Genomic DNA, 17496 nt, shown 5'->3' with positions numbered 1-17496 from the left:
CAGCTATTAGGCCATTAGAAGATAAACAGAAATTACAGGAACAAAATAGGCCACTGACATGTAGAAAAGAGTGTCTCGGTTTTATATGGTCTGGAGCAATACTTGTTTGTTTTAATCTATTATTTTATGGTTTCACGGCATATAGAAGCGTGTTGCAGGTTTCAGCTATGCTACGAGGGGTAAAATTATGAAAATAGAGGCACAGATGTAAGCATTTAAGCAACTGAATAGGAGCATTCATGAACAGAAATCTAGCATGCTGCTAGGCATTTGGTATACCTGGGTAGTCTCTGTTTTGGACTCAATGAGAATGGTAATTATACTCTTCTGAACTCCTATTTTGACCGAAGTAAGGAGACAGATAATTTTACTAATTCCCAGCACATCTACTCTGAGGCAGAAGACTTCCACTTCACTTTCTGCTCTGGTATTTGCTGCCAGTACTTTAAACTTATCAAAATAATCCAGCAGGCATTAAAACTGGACAGTAGAGAGAAAATAAAAACACCACAAATCTGGTATTTCACTCAAAAGACCACAATTCTAGCAGAGACCAAATCATAATAAAGAAGAGATTTGGCATAAAGGAAGGTGATCACATAAAGAAAAAGAACACTTGCATTCTTCTTGTAATCTCTTGAGATATAATAGTGTAAGATAATAGCTCAGTAACACTGTGTCACAGCCCTAAAATGAAATTTTTTATTAAAAAGGTGCAAAATTCTTACCGTTCATATCTTGATCACTGGGATCATAAAGTGAAAACAGATCTGCTCCCTCACAACAGTACTGCCTGAGATAACTTCTGTGCTCTTCCATCTCACACTTAAAATGACTGCTACAAGCATGAGAAAATCGAGTCCTGAAGAGTTAGCAATATCAAGAGAACCAGCTCTTAGAAACTTCCCCAACTCTTGCTTGCAAGAAAAAAAGCACTAAGCTTACTTTATCTACTTCTCCCTGCGCACCTCTTTGGTCAATAACAACAGAGATCCTGGAAAAGAGGATGAAACATAATGTGAAGGACTCCACAAAGCACTGGAAAATCATTTGGTACACTATAGTGTATACTTATTTCTATAAAGTTGTCTTCTCCTACCTTAACTTTACCCAGAAGATATTTTAAAGAGTTTCAAAATTCTTTACAAAAGGTCTTAAATTCTCCTTAACATCCTCCTGTTCACATGAAACGCTTTCTTTCTTTCTTTTTTTTTTTTTTTAAAGCATGGCATGAGAATTAGGAATTGTGCTAGAAATAAGACACAATAAATTAAGTTTTGTGATAAGCAAAAAACAGTGTAAGCTCGTGTTCAAAGACAGGCACAAAAATTTAGCTATTTCTACTATTCTATTTCTATTTCTACTAGTAACTTTAAATATCACTATTCAGAAATGTTGGGTATGGTAAACCTTGCTAGTGTGGTCAAAGATATTTATTTCCATCTCAGCTACTAACGCTAATTTTGTTATATGCCTAAGGCTTGACTACTCTAATTCAGTATTGCTGCACACCTAGGTCCTAATGTACTTGACTGATGAAGCTCAAAGTAAAGCAGAAGTTTTGTTAATGGAGTTAGACATATTTGCTAATTTTGCCATAGACAGCACTGAGATTTTGCATGGTTAAGAGAAAACAGTTTCAAATAACTATTAGGCTGAAAGCAAGGCATAAGCAGAATGACAGCAGCAACATGGTTTTCCACCAATGCAGTATTAGTAATCTATTTTGCTATTATGACTACAACTACCGATATATTTAATTAAGAAGTGACTCAGCTCAACAATGATTCAAAACTTATAAATTATTTTTCCAAATTTTGAAGGTAGTGATAAAACACAGTAAAACAGAGGCTTGACATCTTCCAATTGCTGAAGAATGCAATTCACAAAATTTGTAGCCAAGATAATTAAAGAAGTCTGTCTCAATGCTACAAGGTGTCCCTTCAGAACAGCTGCAGTTTAATGATTCTACATTAGAAGTACTGTACTGTACACTGCATCATTCTCTGCTGCTTAGAAAGCTTTTGGGGAAGCTTATTTGTTCTGTAATAAAATAACTTTGGATTAGAGTTAAAAGCAATATGACTGGTATTACTACTACTCTGCACTTACAAAGAAATTAGAACTTCTTTGTTCAGGGTCACAGAGTCAGTGTCAGTCTGTTCAATCATTACACATTCAGATTGTAAAGCGCAATTCTGATCCCTGATCACACCTGCAAGATGAATACAACACTTTTTTTTTTGTTAGTAAATTGTCACCACTGCTAAAAACAAAACCAACGCACAATTTGCTTAAATGGTCATTATAACCATGAAATTATGTGACAGTACAATAGGACAGTAAGGGGAAAAGGGTTTGCAAATCTATGTGGAAAGGAGAAAAAGACAGAAAAGAATGGTTGATTTCAGGATGTACTCAGCCAACATTTATGCCTGCCCACCTCTCAGTATACAAGCCACTGGGACATCACAACTATTAGTACGGTGATTCCCATACAGAGAGAAAAGTCTGACGTAGCCATAGTCGAAAAGACTGGGATACCATCTTTGTGATCTACTTTGCAGCTGGGCACCATCCAGAGACAGTTCACTGTAAGCAATCTGCTGAGATTCTGTACGTTGTTTTGGAGAGGACACTGAATTCAAGAGAGTTTCTCCTTTAAACAGGCTGCTAAGGGATCATCTGTGATCCCAGCTGTTTCTCTCTCTCCTTGGAAATCTATGTATTACACAGATATTTCAAAGAACTCACATTCCAAATCACCCTTGCAAATACCCATTTTTTCCAAACCACCAGTGTTCACGCCTGTGGAAAAGTAAGTATAAAGTAAGTATACGGGAGTGATCAATTTATATCTCCCTAATGAATTAGGTACACCCTAGACAAGAGTTTATCTAAGAAAGAGCAATGGAGGACAACTCCTTTTTGGATTGAGATAGTCGGGCAGGTGTAAACTAGGTGGCTGGAGAGATCTCTCACTGTCTTGGCTTTTGTCTTGTCAGATTTCCTTTCTACGCCCCAGAAAAGTCATGTTCGCTTTGCACCACTATGGGCTGAACAGATTATCTATTCTAAGCAGGGACCTTCATTAGTGCTCTAGTTAAGTAACACCAGTTGCTGATACCATAACTCTTGGCCATCAGAACAGCCTGCATGAAATGCCAATTTTATGAGATGTTCTCTCATTTGAAGGACTTCTTTCCCAAGCCTAAATCATACTCACCAAACTGAAAATTAAGGTCACTCTGAATACTGAAAATAATAATCAAAACAATGAAGGGGGAAAGAAAGATGAAAATTAGAGTTCATCATTATCATTTTAAAGGATCAGAATTTGTAAAGCACAAATGTGAAAAGGCTGAGTCTCAATTGATCAATCCAGCTAGACATTAAATAATTGCAACCAATTATGCAAACATCAGACAACAATATGAATTTGTTGATCTTCTTTGAACAATCTCAAATTCTAATGTTACATTATCTTAAATCTTAAATGATCAATTAACAGAACCATAACTAACTGAGTAAGAATGGATAATTGCCTAGTTATGATGTACTATTCACTTTCTATGTAAATTTGCTGCAATTAAACAAATAGGGCACATGGAAGAGAGATGTGCAGATGTTCTTTTACAATCTATTACTAGCTCAGGGAATTCCACAGCTCCCTCCTAAATCTTACAGGGAAAAATAGGAAGAACACAATACCAAACACAATTATTTACATGTATTATTTCTTTCCTTTGGTTAACAGGATAAAAAACAGTGGCAGAACGTGGGATAGGACAGCACGCAAGATCAGAATTTCCTGTATGATGCTGACCTGACATCTCCCTTTATTTAGGCTTTAAAGTCTAAAATCTAGAATCTATCCACTTGGATTTAGCAACAACCACAATGCTGAGTTGACAGCCAGAATAAAGCAAGTAACCAAATGATAAGAACAGTTGACTATACATACACTATGTTTCAATTCTTGCAGCTAGAAAAGCCTGTGCATTTCTGTGGGTCATTCCAGGTTCAACTTTATTATTCTGAAGTCTTCATCAGTTCAGTATGTGCAACAAAAGGAATGATGTCTCCCTGGTCAGTACAGGCAGCAGTGCACACCAAATAAATGAAACTGTTTTGTTTCCTCACATTAAATTATTTGCATCCAATTTAAGAAGAGCTTTACTTAACTTTCAAGATCTGCACCACAGTAAAATAATTCTTCAAACTGGTCCTTACTCATTCTGACTAGCGAATAGAGTGACCTTGGTACAATCATGCCTTCATGGGGATTTTTGATATGAGATACCCATCAACTCGATCAAGATTTCGTGATGTGAAGGTATCATACATCCACTTTTCCACACATCTGAAGTGAGATTATTACAACTTTTCGTTACGCTGCTGAATTCAAGATGAATGTAAGGGTTTGGACTGTAGACTTCAGTAACAGAAAGCTCCATGCCATGCTTTAGTTAAAGGCACTCTTTAGTTACGACACTTGCCTCATTGGATAAAACTCCCTACCCCACTCTGCACCTTGACATATTTTTCCACCCATCTTCTTAAAGAAAAATGGAAAACTACTAGCAGCTTGTAGCACATATTAAGATACTGAACAAAGACCAGCACACTATACTGATTCGGATGGTCAGAAAAGTGAACACACAGTACTATTGCTACTGTGAAACAAAATTTTGTGCTTGCAGTTGTATTCTAAAGAGAAAACTGTTCAACAATTTAACAGTAGTTACATTACCAGAGAGAACCTCCAACTGCTCTTCATTAAAAAAAAATCAGATTGGGTCACAGTGAAAGACAGCAAAAGTCATGATTTGAGGAAGCAAAGTAACTGATCGCTAAGTATGGGTTGCCTTTAACCCCCACCAAAAAATCTAAAGATAAAAGCCATACATTATGATCCTACAACAGCTGTAATAAGGCATGGGTGGTCTATTAGAAATTATGTTTTGCCTTTATAAATTATGTTAATGAATGTCAGTAATTACAAAGAACCTATAAAGCATGAGAAATACTGTTGAATCTTCTTTAAAAAAAAGTAAAATAAAGTGCTAAGAATTTCCCTTAATACTGGTGCACCCCTACTACAAAGCATGGAAATAAATGTTTTACTTTCACTTCTTACAGAACTCTGTTAGTATCAGTGAAGTTCCACCAGTTTTACATTGAAGTAGCACTTTGGAATATTGATACAGAATATAGCGATCTTTTTGACTAGAGATATCCTAAAGCTATTTGACAAATCTGCGTGCAAAAAAAGAAAGCTAATAAATATTACAGGCTATTTCTTAGTGAATCCTTGCAGAAGTTAATTCCCTCACTGCAGAAGTAATATAGAGCATGTAGCCCAAATAGCAGCAGAATACGAATAACTTCATACTTAATCAAAATGAAAAACAGAGTTTGAATTAAATCCCTTTCCTCCTTGAGCTAGATAATTTCTGCTGACAACATGGCTTGTTCCTTAAACAGAAAGGTCCTGTGAGTGGTGAAGGGAACAAGAAAACTTTTTGCTGATCTAAATCACATTGGCTGGATGTTGAAGGAAAATCCATTTAATCGATCCCCAATCCAAAGGCTTGGTTGCTCTCCCTTCAACCAAATGAAGAGTGGTTCAACTTCTACAACCACAGTTGTTTAATTGTGTTTTCAACGCACTCACCCAGAAGGCGACACTATGTCAGCAGCTCCCAGATCTCCGCTATGCCAGACAAAGGGCAATTCTGGTGTCAGCATGGTCTGGCTCAGCTCTGGACATCATGTACTGAAGGATGTATTCAACTGCTAGTGAGGTATGTCCTGCCCTACCAGTCTCTGCTTATCTCCACAGAGGTAAAAGTAGCAGGCCAGCAAGTAGATGCTGCATGCTAGATCCATGCTAAGCATCTGGGCTACAGGATGGAGTCATTATCTGACAGAATATGGATGACGGAATCTGCGAGGCTACAAAAATTCAGGAATTCCCATACAAGCAGGTTAGAAAAGGACAGAGCATGTAGTTAAACTTAATTGTTTTTTGAACACAGAGCAAAAGGCAGAATAATGGCAATAGAACCCTGTGGACAACTAACAGGCAATTTCTCTGCTTTATACAACTTGCTCTGCTGGCAATGGCAATTAAAATAAACCAAATAAACTGAAGAGCAGTTGAAGAGCATTTTACAAGTTTTTAGACTGTACATAAGACACAAGGAGGCACTAAGAAAACCATCAGGAAAGATCTATTGCTAACATTAAGCACCTCTACCAAGAAGACAGGTTTCTACTAACAAGATTACAGTAGAAAACAAAACGATTGTGTTCATATTCACTGGATTGTGGAAACAATCATCCCAGGGAGCAAACTGATGCAGAAACTAGGCTACGCACAGGCAGCTACAGAAGTTATCATTATTTGTGTTTATTCTGTTGGGAGGGTCTGAACTCTTCCACCTTCATGACACCAGCACTGTCCAATCGCTGTCTTCTCTTCCATACTGAAAGAAACCAAAAAAGGAGTTTTAGAAGTTAAAAGTAGTAATGCACAATGATGAGGATGATGATAATTTGGGCCTCCAGGACATGAAAGACATTGAACTGTTGGAGCAGGTCTAGAAGAAGCCACAAAGATTATCAGGGAACTGGAGCACCTCTCCTATGAAGAAAGGCTGAGGGAGCTGGGCTTGTTTGGCCTAGAGAAGAGAAAGCTGTGGGAAGAACTCACTGCAGTACCTAAAAGGAGCTTATAAACAGGAACAAGACTGACTTTTTACACAAGCAGATAGTGATAGGACAAAGGGGGACTGATTTTAAACACAAAGAAGGAAAGTTCAGATTAGAACTTAGGAGGAAATTCTTTACTCAGAGAGGGTGGTGACGCTCTGGCACAGGCTGCCCAGAGAAGCTGTGGATGCCCCATCCCCAGAAGTACTCAAGGTCAGGTTGGATGGGGCCCTGGGCAGCCTGAGCTGTTGTATGGCAGCCCTGCCCACAGCAAGGAGTTCAATTGGGTGGGTCTCTTCCCTCCAAGCCATTCCATGATTCTGTGAACTTCTTAAATCTACTTTCAGAAAGATCCAAACCCACCACCCTAATAGTTTACATTATTTTGTATGCCTTCTGTCTTTTATTTCAGAAAAGCTTAAAGGTACCTTGCAGCTTTTTACATCTCCCAATGAGTGAACCAGAAATACACAACTAGAGATGACAGAGAATAGTCCTGCTTTGTTAAAGCCTTCTATCAATTTAATACAGTTATTCCCAGAGGTCAGTTCACTAATTTATTCTTAACTATGCCCCTGCTCAAGCTCCAGTAAACAGACACATTTGTTTTTTCTTTCTTTCTATTTTTAAGGTGGCTTTTTATTACATTCTGACTGAATGTGAAATAAAACCAATCACAAATACCACAGAGTGCAGTTAGAGAGAATTGCAACCCAAATAAAACAAGTTGTCTTCCCATATACCAGGCAGAATAGAATACTACATGAAGCTGTTTCACTTCCGTGGAAGGATGCAGTCCCAAGGAAGCACTTTGAATCATAGAATTGGCTTTGTGTTCTAAAGCTCTTCGTCACCAGTCCTACACACAACACTCCAGAGAGCCCCAGAAATGCACATATGGCTCATGTCTGAGTAAAGCAGAGGTGGACAGACTAGTGGCAGACGTAGGTTGGGAGCCCTTCACCTTTTATAGTACCATGTTCAGTGAGCTTGAAAACACTTCCAAGCAAAGAATAAAGTACTGCTTCTAAAGGCTTCACATAAGCTGAAAATACCACTTGATGATAATCCCTCCAAGCAAGAACAAGAGGAATTTCCTTCAAATCCATGTTATGTATCAACAGGAAAGGAGATAAAAGGCATATTAGAGCAGACAAAGGAGAACATCTCCAAATCAAAACGAGTCAGGAAAAAACAATTCTAGATCCACAAAGAAATGACATTCAGCTTACTTGTGTTTTATTCTTTAGTCCAGCAAGTAAACCTTCTAAAAGACCTCTGCATGTATCATATCTACTTCTTCTTTACATCACTAATAATGCTTTTCTAGTTTTGCAGTCTGTGATGCAGTTGATTAAACACGGCTATGGTGCTACTGAGGACCTTATTTAAAATTACTTGCTGAAAGGATCACCAGCTTATGTTCCCAGGTAACAGTGTGGTAGCCCTGTGAACTGTACTTAAGAAGAAGTAGACGTATCACTAGTTTAACCACAAAGCACTGCATTATCCTAATGTGAGGCAATTTTGATGTGGATGACAGTAAAAAAAAGAGACGTCTTTGACCTTCACAACACTCCTTCTCAGTCACTCTCCTAGCCCTCATAAATCAGAAAGCAGAGAAAGGCTAGAAGATTACTTGGAAGTTTTGATAGCTTTAGGTACTACCATATCTTGCTCTGATGAAAATTTCAGAAATTGCAAGGGGTGGTCTAAGTGGCCATTTGACAACAGTTTGAACACAATTCCAGAATGAAAGAGAGAGTGAAGATGCTCAGATCACTGTCAAGATGCTTTCATTTTCAAAACAAAAGAAGATTTAATTTCCTTTTCTGACGCTGTCAAAGATAGAAATTAACACATCCATAACTCTTCTTTGGCTGTTTTCCTCTGGCCTATCCATTTAGATGATGCAATTTGAAAAAGATTATGTTTTTTAACTAAATCTTACTTCACTGCTATGTTTGACTATGGTGTTTAATTGCGTTATATCTCACAGTAGTATGAACAGTACACTTTATCTTCTCTCCACTCCTTCCAAGTTACATCATGATCTCTGCTTTAAAGACTACACAGAACATTTGTTTATTCTCAAAGTATGGAATGCAAAATCACAAAAACACTGGATTGGTACTTCAGTGAGTTTATTCCTAGAGAAAAGAATCTCATCTCTACATCTTCTAACTCAACCAGTTGCAGAAGACAGTGTTCTATGACAAAATCATTTATAAACACACTATTACTGCAGACAACGTAATTATTTAATCCAAAATCTTTATCAGCCTAAGTAATCACTATTTCCACTTGATGACAGGAAAGTAAATGTATATCACAGTATGACTACTGTCTCTCTCAACTGGCATGAGAAATGAAATCAGTTCTGCCCATGAGTTTCTAATTTGTCACTCTAGCTCTAGTTCCCACTGAACAGCTGTGCATATCCAGAGAAATCCTGTTGAACATGGGAGACTTACAAATGAACAATGAGCAGCACGGAAACAGACTTAAAAACACAATAATTGAGATTATCTGAAAATGTTGAACAAGCATGCATTGTATACAAGACAACCAGTAAAATGACACTGGATATGGATTCCTGCACCTCCTGGCCATTTGCAAATGCACAACAGTGTTGGTACTGATAGTTAGCACTGTCTGACAAATGCCCATTGTCCAACATGAAATGGATACTTTGCCTTAGTTTAGGCAAGACCACGGTACAGAGACCAAAGTTCTGTCTGGCTGTAATTTCCATGGCATTTTATTTTTCTGAACCTGCACATTCTTTGGAATAAGAGCCAAATGATATGACAATAGTCCCGTGATGCTGCAAAGAGATTTTTGTTTCCCCCTTCCTGGTGGAATATATAAAATATCTTTCACAAGAATCCTGAAAAATCTCTTGAGATTTCAGGAATATGATATACTCCATTCTGTGTGTTACAGAAATGTTTTCTGAATGAGAATCTGAGGTCCACTTGGATATAATTAATCTCTTCACAAATAGGGAAGTGCAGATATGTAACCAGCAAATACTGATCGACCCTTAGAGGGAAGCAGCTGTGATGCCCTTTAAAACAAAGTTTCTAACAATGAAGTGTGCAGATTTTCCTCAGCTTTTTAAAGAAGCAGACACAGAAATACAAGTATATCTCTGTATGTAACAACCCAGCAGATTTCAGGAGTGATTGATTTACTGTTCACCTGCAACTAATGAACACATGTAAATACACTCAATTTTGCATGCACAGCTATAAGGTATAAAGATCTAAGGAACATAATGGTTAGAAGCAGTATACACTGCAGCCTCCTCCTGAATCTTGAGGGAAGGCGGGACACGTGTGGGAAGAGGAGTAGAGAAGGAAGGCAGCCTCTGGGAACAGGCTGCATAAATATGTCTTGATAGTCCACTCACTATCTATTGGAGATCAAGGGAGAAAGACCCACATTCCAGTGCAGTCTCACAAAACAATTCTGGATTTTCAAAAGCCATTTTTCTACTGAAGGCACTTACTAGTCTTGTAATACCAACAGTACCTAGCCTGTCACATAAGACATCCAAGAACGTGCTAGTACTGACTTCAACTCTTTTTGATGCTGAGCGGTTTCAGGACTGCAATTAGAAATATTTCTGTGGTGATTCAAACTAACCATGCATTGCTCAAGGCCCCAACACAGATTTCAGAAGCATCACTTAGACATCAGAAGGTAACACAAGAGTTATACAAGTGCTTTTAAAGATATATCCTTGACATACTAATGAAGATGTCTTTAACACAGAGCACAGCACTATGGAAACAGTGATTGCTTTGTATCACAGTGAAAAGTATACTGATAGAACTGGTAGATAGCCTATCCTTGACATAAAACTGGACAAATGACAATACATAAAGCGATGGACATCAACAGAGATTTTAGATGTGATGTATCTGGCACTTGGGGATAAGAAAGAGGAAACAGAACTGTGGTACATATGGGATTCTAGAGCATAACTATTATGTATCTCATGTAGTAAGATCATAACATTTCATGTAATTTACCTGGGAACATGAAGTACTAAGCCCTCCCCTCAACAAATAATAAAAGTTAGAACCAAAGATCTCTATGTTTTTTCCTAGAGAAAGATCCAGATCTCAAGCCACTAAGTCAGCACAGCTGAAAGATGAATGTGCAGGAGTAGTGCTGCTTTCTGCCTCTGTGAAAGTTGACTCAGCCACCAACACAAAGGTAACAGAAGAATATTAAGACTCATTTTCTCCCTGAGTTGCAGCCTGTAATGTCCAATATTATCCTAAGGAATAAGGGACACTGATCTTGTCTTATCCTCCTAGTGAAGAACAGTCAGCTGGTCTTGCTGCATAATTTGAGTTACCAGTATTAGGAAAAAAAGTATTATATAAGTTAAAATATGGTTGTGCTGGAGACCAACACTTATGAATGTTAAAAATATGTAGAAAAGCAAAATATGTAGAACCACAGAATCATTAAGGTTGGAAAAGGCCTCTGAGATCACCTAGTCCAACCATTCACCTACTGCCAATACTGCCCAGTAAACCATGTTCCTTAGTACCACATTTGCACGTTTTTTGAACATCAGCCTGAACTCTCAGTAGAAGGTAATAATCAGAGGGTGGAACCAGACCAGGAAGTCGAGCTGAGACTTATTTCCATTCCTCCCCATCTCTTAATCTCCTTCCTGTTTGATGGTAACAGGGTGTACAGACTGGGAGAAGAACTAATTGAGAGCAGCCCTGAGGAGAAGGACTTGGGGGTCCTGGAGGTTGAAAAGCTGGACATGAACCAGCAGTGTGCGCCTGTAGTCCAGAAGGCCAACTGTAACCTGGACTGCATCAACAGAGGGCGGCCAGCAAGGAGAGGGAGGTGTTTGTCCCCCCTGCTCTCTTTTTGCGAGGTCCCATCTGGAGTACTGGATCCAGGCCTGGGGCACTCAGCACAAGAAAGACATGGCGGAGCTGTTGAAGTGGGTCCACAGGAGGTCAAAAAGACTACTGGAGGGCTGGAGCACCTCACTTATGAAGAAAGACTGAGGGAGCTGGGCTTGTTCGGCTTGGAGAAGAGAAGGCTCTGGGGAGACCCAACCGTGGCCTTCCAGTACCTAAAAGGAGCTTAGAAATAGGAGGCAGACAGACTCTTTACATAGTCTGATAATGACAGGGTAAGGGGGAAAGGTTTTAAACTAAAAAAGGGGAGATTGAGATTAGATATCACCATTCAGAGAGTGCTGTGGCACTGGCACGTGCTGCCCAGAAAAGTTATGGATGCCCCATCCTTGGAGGTGCTCAAGATCAGGTTGGATGCGGCCCTGGGCAACAACCTTTGTCCAGTTTAGTGGTTGACAAACCTGCCCACAAGCAGGGAGATTGGAACTAGGTGGTCTTTAAGGTTCCTTCCACCTACATCATTCTATGATTCTGTGATGAGGAAGACAGTATTGTGCCTACTGAATGTTTTTGTTTATCTTTATTGATTAGCCCACATTCATTCATGATTGTGGTTATAATAACATTTCATCTATTTATTTATTTATTTCCCTTAAAAAGAAACTTGTAACAGTGTTATCCAGTTTGGAAGATGAACAAGGAAAAAATCTGCGTCATATTTTTTCAAGATAATGAAAAAAATGGATAGAATAACCACACCAAGCAAAGACATAATACAGTGTCTACAGAAATATTAAAAAAAATACTTATTTTCAAGGTTTCAAGGTTTTCACATTGTCACCATTTACCATTTTATCTGATTAAAGAAGATAAAATATCTTACCTGGATATCAGTCAGCTTATTCAGGATTCGGGTGGTTAACTGAGGTCCATTTTCCATAGTTGGAATGTGCAAATGCTGACATTGAATGAAGGAGAGGGGGTCAGGGGGAGCGGGGATGAAAAGAGAGAGAGAGAGCAAGAGAGAGAAAGAAAGAGAGAGACAGAGAGATGAACTAACATATAACTTTATATACACATAAATACCTTAGAGGCAACAAGTTTTCTAGTCCTACTTCCAAGTTTGTTGTAATGATTTTATAGGAGAGCATGCTCAGCCAGTGAAAAGTTAAATTAGTTGTACTGTTTTGCTGCTTTCAAACAAAGGCCAATACAAGCTTTCCAAAAGATCTGTCCAAAATGGACAATAAATTGTACAAGCTGGAACAGAACTCCTATACATAGTATTTCATTTCAGAGTATATTGTGCAGAAATGCAACAAGTACATTTATAGTTGATAAGATTAGCACTTGGATGTCTTTCAAATTATCTTAGCACATAATATCAGTACATTTATTCCATCTTATTAATTCAAGAACTATCACTTTACATAGTTTTGCTGTACATGTCATATTTGATGCAACAAAGCACCTATGTATGCATCTGAAATTCTCCAGGCTTATGAATTAATTTTGTGCTCATTTAATAGCATCAACTCTGCCTAACAGGCTAAAGAAATGCCTGTGAACTTTCATCTCTACAAGAGAAATCTCCCATATGGTGCACAATACGTAGAAGCAGATTCTCCTGACACAACTCCTGTACCACAGCTGGATTCCCTGCATTGAGGGGTGAAAAACAGATATATCTAAGGAAGAATGAATGCAGTGGCTCACAAATTTGGCTCCAGACAGAAGTCTTTCTCCTCTTACCTATTCTAGAAGCCTTGTATTTTTGAAAAAAACTTTCAACAAAAGAAAGGTAGAAAAATGTATTTTTCTGTATTTCGCATCAGACTGGGAACTATTACACACATTTTCAGGAACTGAGATTCTGTGACTTTGCTTAGTTATAAGCAGGAAAAAAAACACAAAAAAAGACCGGAAGATGAGAGGGATTCTTCTCTTCTCACAACATACCAGCAACTCACTTAGCAAACAACATACTTGTGCCTTCCCACGATCCTCAGACAGTACTGCTTTTCTATCTCACCTGTATGGTGATTTTTGCTGTTATTGCAGCTTGTTTGTCTGTTTTTCCAGCAGCAAACAATTATGAAAAAAATTCTAGAGATGAAAGGAAAGTGATATTATCTTACCTTGCCCTTATACAAAATTTTGGAGATAGGACATACAATGCAAGCTGTTCCAGCCCCAAACATCTCCTTCACTCTGTTCTCTTCCAAGGCAGCTGTCAGGTCACTCATAGTGATGTAACGCTCAGACACTTTAAATTCTCCCTGCACAAGAAGAATAAAAAAAAAAAAGCAAAAAAAACCTTAAATGTTTAAAAAATAAACATATTTTTTGTTTGTTTCTCATTGCTGAAACATCTCTAACAGAACTATCTAGTATTTTTACGTAGCCCAATTGCAATCAGTCAAATTTTGGCTGTGATCTTCCGATCTTTTCAAACCTCACATTCAAGATAGACTAACGAAAAAAATGGCCTTCAAGAAAGCCAATGGTTTGCTAGGTACAATGCTGATGATTAAGCAGCACTTTCCATTGACTTGATACAGAATATCAATACTGTATTAGGGAATAATACAGCTTAATTTGTCATGGATTACATCACACAGGACCTGACAACTTCTGATCTCAAACATTGTGAGGTTTGACTCGGTTTTGTGTAAGAACTTGGCATTATACTCTTGGACAATTCCTAAGCAACATACATTTTTTAATTCTACCTGTAATGCCAACTAGATGCATGCTTGTATGCAGCTGTCATCCACAAAAATTAACTGTATAGCAGGTATTAGTAAAGCAATTCATGTGGGACACAGTCTCCAGAAAGGAAATGTTTTGCTTTCTGTAAGGGCTGAAGAATGAATAGCAACTTACTGATGGGAAGCTTTTAAAGAACAATAATACACACTGAACTTTCAATTTCATGGTTTTATTTAGACTTCATTGCCCTAGCAGGCCAAACTAAAGCTTAGCCCCTGCTTTAAATGCATGCTTTTAAATATGGAACAGAGGTGCTTAAGAGAACAAAAAATATTATTAGTGCTGGATAGAAGAGCATTTGGAGAGAGGGGCTGGGACACCAGACACCATGTAAGAAGGGTCTCAGGTAGGTGAGGAAATACAAGTCAGGAAGAAAGTAGACAAACAAGGAGACAGGAGTTCTAGCAAGTGGGAACAACTGTCTATCTTGTAAGGAGACATGACTGAGAATTGCATATGCATATCTACACTAGGTTTATTCCAGACTGCAGGAGTACTAGTAAGAGTAAAGATGCGTAACAGTTCAATGCAGATGAACAAGTAAAAAATGTACCTACCCCTTGCAGCATAGGCACTGGAATGGGCTGCAGGCACTGGAATGAGCTGCCCATGGAGGTGGTGGAGTCATCAACTCTGGAGGTGCTCAAGAAATGTTTGGACGTTGTGATGAGGGATATGGTTTAGTGAGAACTATTGGTAATGGGTGATCCTGTGGGCTTTTTCCAACCTTAGTGATTCTATGTATGTCTGTGTATTCTATGCTTAACTCTCTTCATTATGAGTTGGATTTAAATGACTTAACTACGAACTGTGTTTCAGGAAGTCCTTCAGCTTACATGTGGTTGGAAGCTTAGAGAATACCAGAGCAAAAGTATCACAACATGCCTTATTCCTGTTATTCTTTCCCAAACACAACTTTGAATGAAACCATGAGAAATTAGTGGAGATATAGGGTGCTGATGAATAAAATACAGCTGTGATCATATATGGTAATCATTTATATCCTTGCTTTATATTAGTGGTGATAGTAGACTTAAGGAGAAAGTTCATGTTAAATACTATACAGAGCTAACAAGTTCAGTATTGTTCCATGTGATAGATAGAACTTTTGGAAAAAGAGCAGCAGGAATGCTTACTTTAGTAGATTTTACGAGAGTTGAAACCACTACTGGCATGGCCAAAGCACTCACCCAGTTGCATGCCAAATCCAAAATGCTTTGTCTTGTCACTCCTGGAAGGATGATGCCATCTAAAGGTGGAGTTGCCAGTTCATTTTCTGTTACGTACAAGAGAAATAAAGCAAAATAAACAACAACAACAAAAAAATCAAAATTAAAATTTTAACTCTGTCATATGAAAAATTCTCAGAGTTCTGTATGAACACAAATCGCACAAATTCAGCTACAGTAAGTTGTTGAGTGTTTGGAACCTTTCAAATATACCTGACTGGATGGTGAATAAATATATTTAATTAATTAATTAATATATGGCTAAAGCCTGGTAGCAAAATTTATGCCTCAGTGTATAATGGATTCACTGTGCAGTTACCGGAACAGCTCAGTCTTCAAATTCAGACTACAGAGACACAAAAGAAAGTCATACTTAATAATGCCAGGGCAGATGACGACTCTCTCTGAACTGCTTTACTTTATTTAGGTACATGGGGTTCAGTATTTCTACTTCCAAACATTAAAATGAAACATTTGCAGGGAATTTTGAGGCTTATTTACTGAACTAGCAAACCAGTAAAAACTTTGGTAAACGCTTCTTGGGAAGACACCTTAATGATCTTTCCTCTTGGTCTAGATGTCTTTTTTTTTCTCCTAATTTTGTCTTTACTCAAAAAGAGCAGTCCCAGTAAAATTCCAAAATCACCAACAACTAAAACTGTTCAGCCAGTTTGGTTTGTTAGCTTGTTTTTGCTTTCAAGAAAAAGAACATTACATAAATGTTGATCCAACACTTGCTAATTACTAGCAGTAATATACAGTGATCCATACTTGGTAAATACTTAAATTCACAGTCAGTGGGTCTTTCAGTAATTCTCTTCATAATTTTTTTTCTAACCATTTTTTCTTCCCAATAAGAATCCACTATCTTTTCTATTCTCTTAAAGATATTAAGCTCTTTATAGAATTTACAAGCCATGAAGGCTTTTTACATCACCTAGGTGAGATCAAATCAAAGAAGACGATATGCATCTTTATGTTGCCATTATGACCCTTACTCGTCCCAACAAACAATCACTGAATCCAGGCTGTTTGAACCAAGATTGAAAAAGCAGCAGTCTTAAAAAATTTCTGTAGGTCGGGGAAATGAGAAGGAAGAAACATGCTGTTCATCCTTGCACTGAGAGAGACCAAGCTGAACTTAGCAGCTGAGGACTCTGTTTTCAACTGTCAGGTGGATAATCCGCACAAACGTTGCCTGGCAGCCACTGCATATACAGATTAAAGGCAACTACAGCATGGGCTCTCTCCTTCTCAAGACTTCAGGAGCTGGGGTGAAATAGGAGAAACAAAGGATAATAAATAAAATTGTTCACTGAATTTGTTACTTATTGTGCATTCTCTTGGAAATATCTGTTAGTTTTAATGCAACCAGTCATGGATTTATTATAACTACAAGATTCTCTGACCTGTTTCCATGTCCCTTATATGCACACATGTAATAGACAAACTATCATGCCAAAATGTCTAAGTGAGCTGCTCTAAAATGAGCTATATATTCTACTCCGGTTTGACTCACCAATAGTGTCATTCTCCAGCCTATCCCAAATTCCTAAATATAGCAGCTGTCTCTTATTTACCACACAGTCAAGAGCAACACAAAGTTCTTCACTCCTAATCACGATGCCTATCAGGTCCTATTTTGACACAGCTATCAAGTGAAGAAGACATTTAAAACTCTCAGTGAGACACAGGCCTCAGTTCTGAACCCTAGAAAGCTGATGCTCTGCAGCTCACCAGCTATGGACTCTGCAGACACAAGCCACATATGAGCATTCCTCTAGCAAAAAGCTTAGAATAGCATGGACCGTAATGCCAAAGTTTGTACCTACACACCTGAAAACATTCTGTTTGTGGTGACTTTGCCACAAATCTTA

At 38.2% G+C, this 17496-nt stretch overlaps 1 protein-coding gene across 1 annotated transcript in view; it reads right to left on the bottom strand.

Annotated features, from left to right (window-relative positions):
* Positions 1-1193: 1193 nt before the first annotated feature.
* BCAT1 (branched chain amino acid transaminase 1) overlaps positions 1194-17496 on the bottom strand; it is a 62560-nt gene continuing 46257 nt past the window's right edge. The window contains exons 8-11 of the mRNA XM_048933380.1: positions 15581-15666; positions 13757-13897; positions 12502-12576; positions 1194-6491 (exon numbers count right to left, since the gene is read on the bottom strand). Coding sequence (XP_048789337.1) covers positions 6450-6491; positions 12502-12576; positions 13757-13897; positions 15581-15666 — 344 coding nt within the window. The 3' untranslated portion in view covers positions 1194-6449. The remainder of the gene's footprint in view (positions 6492-12501; positions 12577-13756; positions 13898-15580; positions 15667-17496) is intronic.

Source organism: Lagopus muta, chromosome 1 (genome assembly GCF_023343835.1).
Source record: "Lagopus muta isolate bLagMut1 chromosome 1, bLagMut1 primary, whole genome shotgun sequence".
Taxonomy (NCBI): Eukaryota; Metazoa; Chordata; class Aves; order Galliformes; family Phasianidae; genus Lagopus; species Lagopus muta.
Note: the sequence above shows the minus strand (reverse complement) of the source record. Positions and strands in the feature narration are given on the sequence as shown.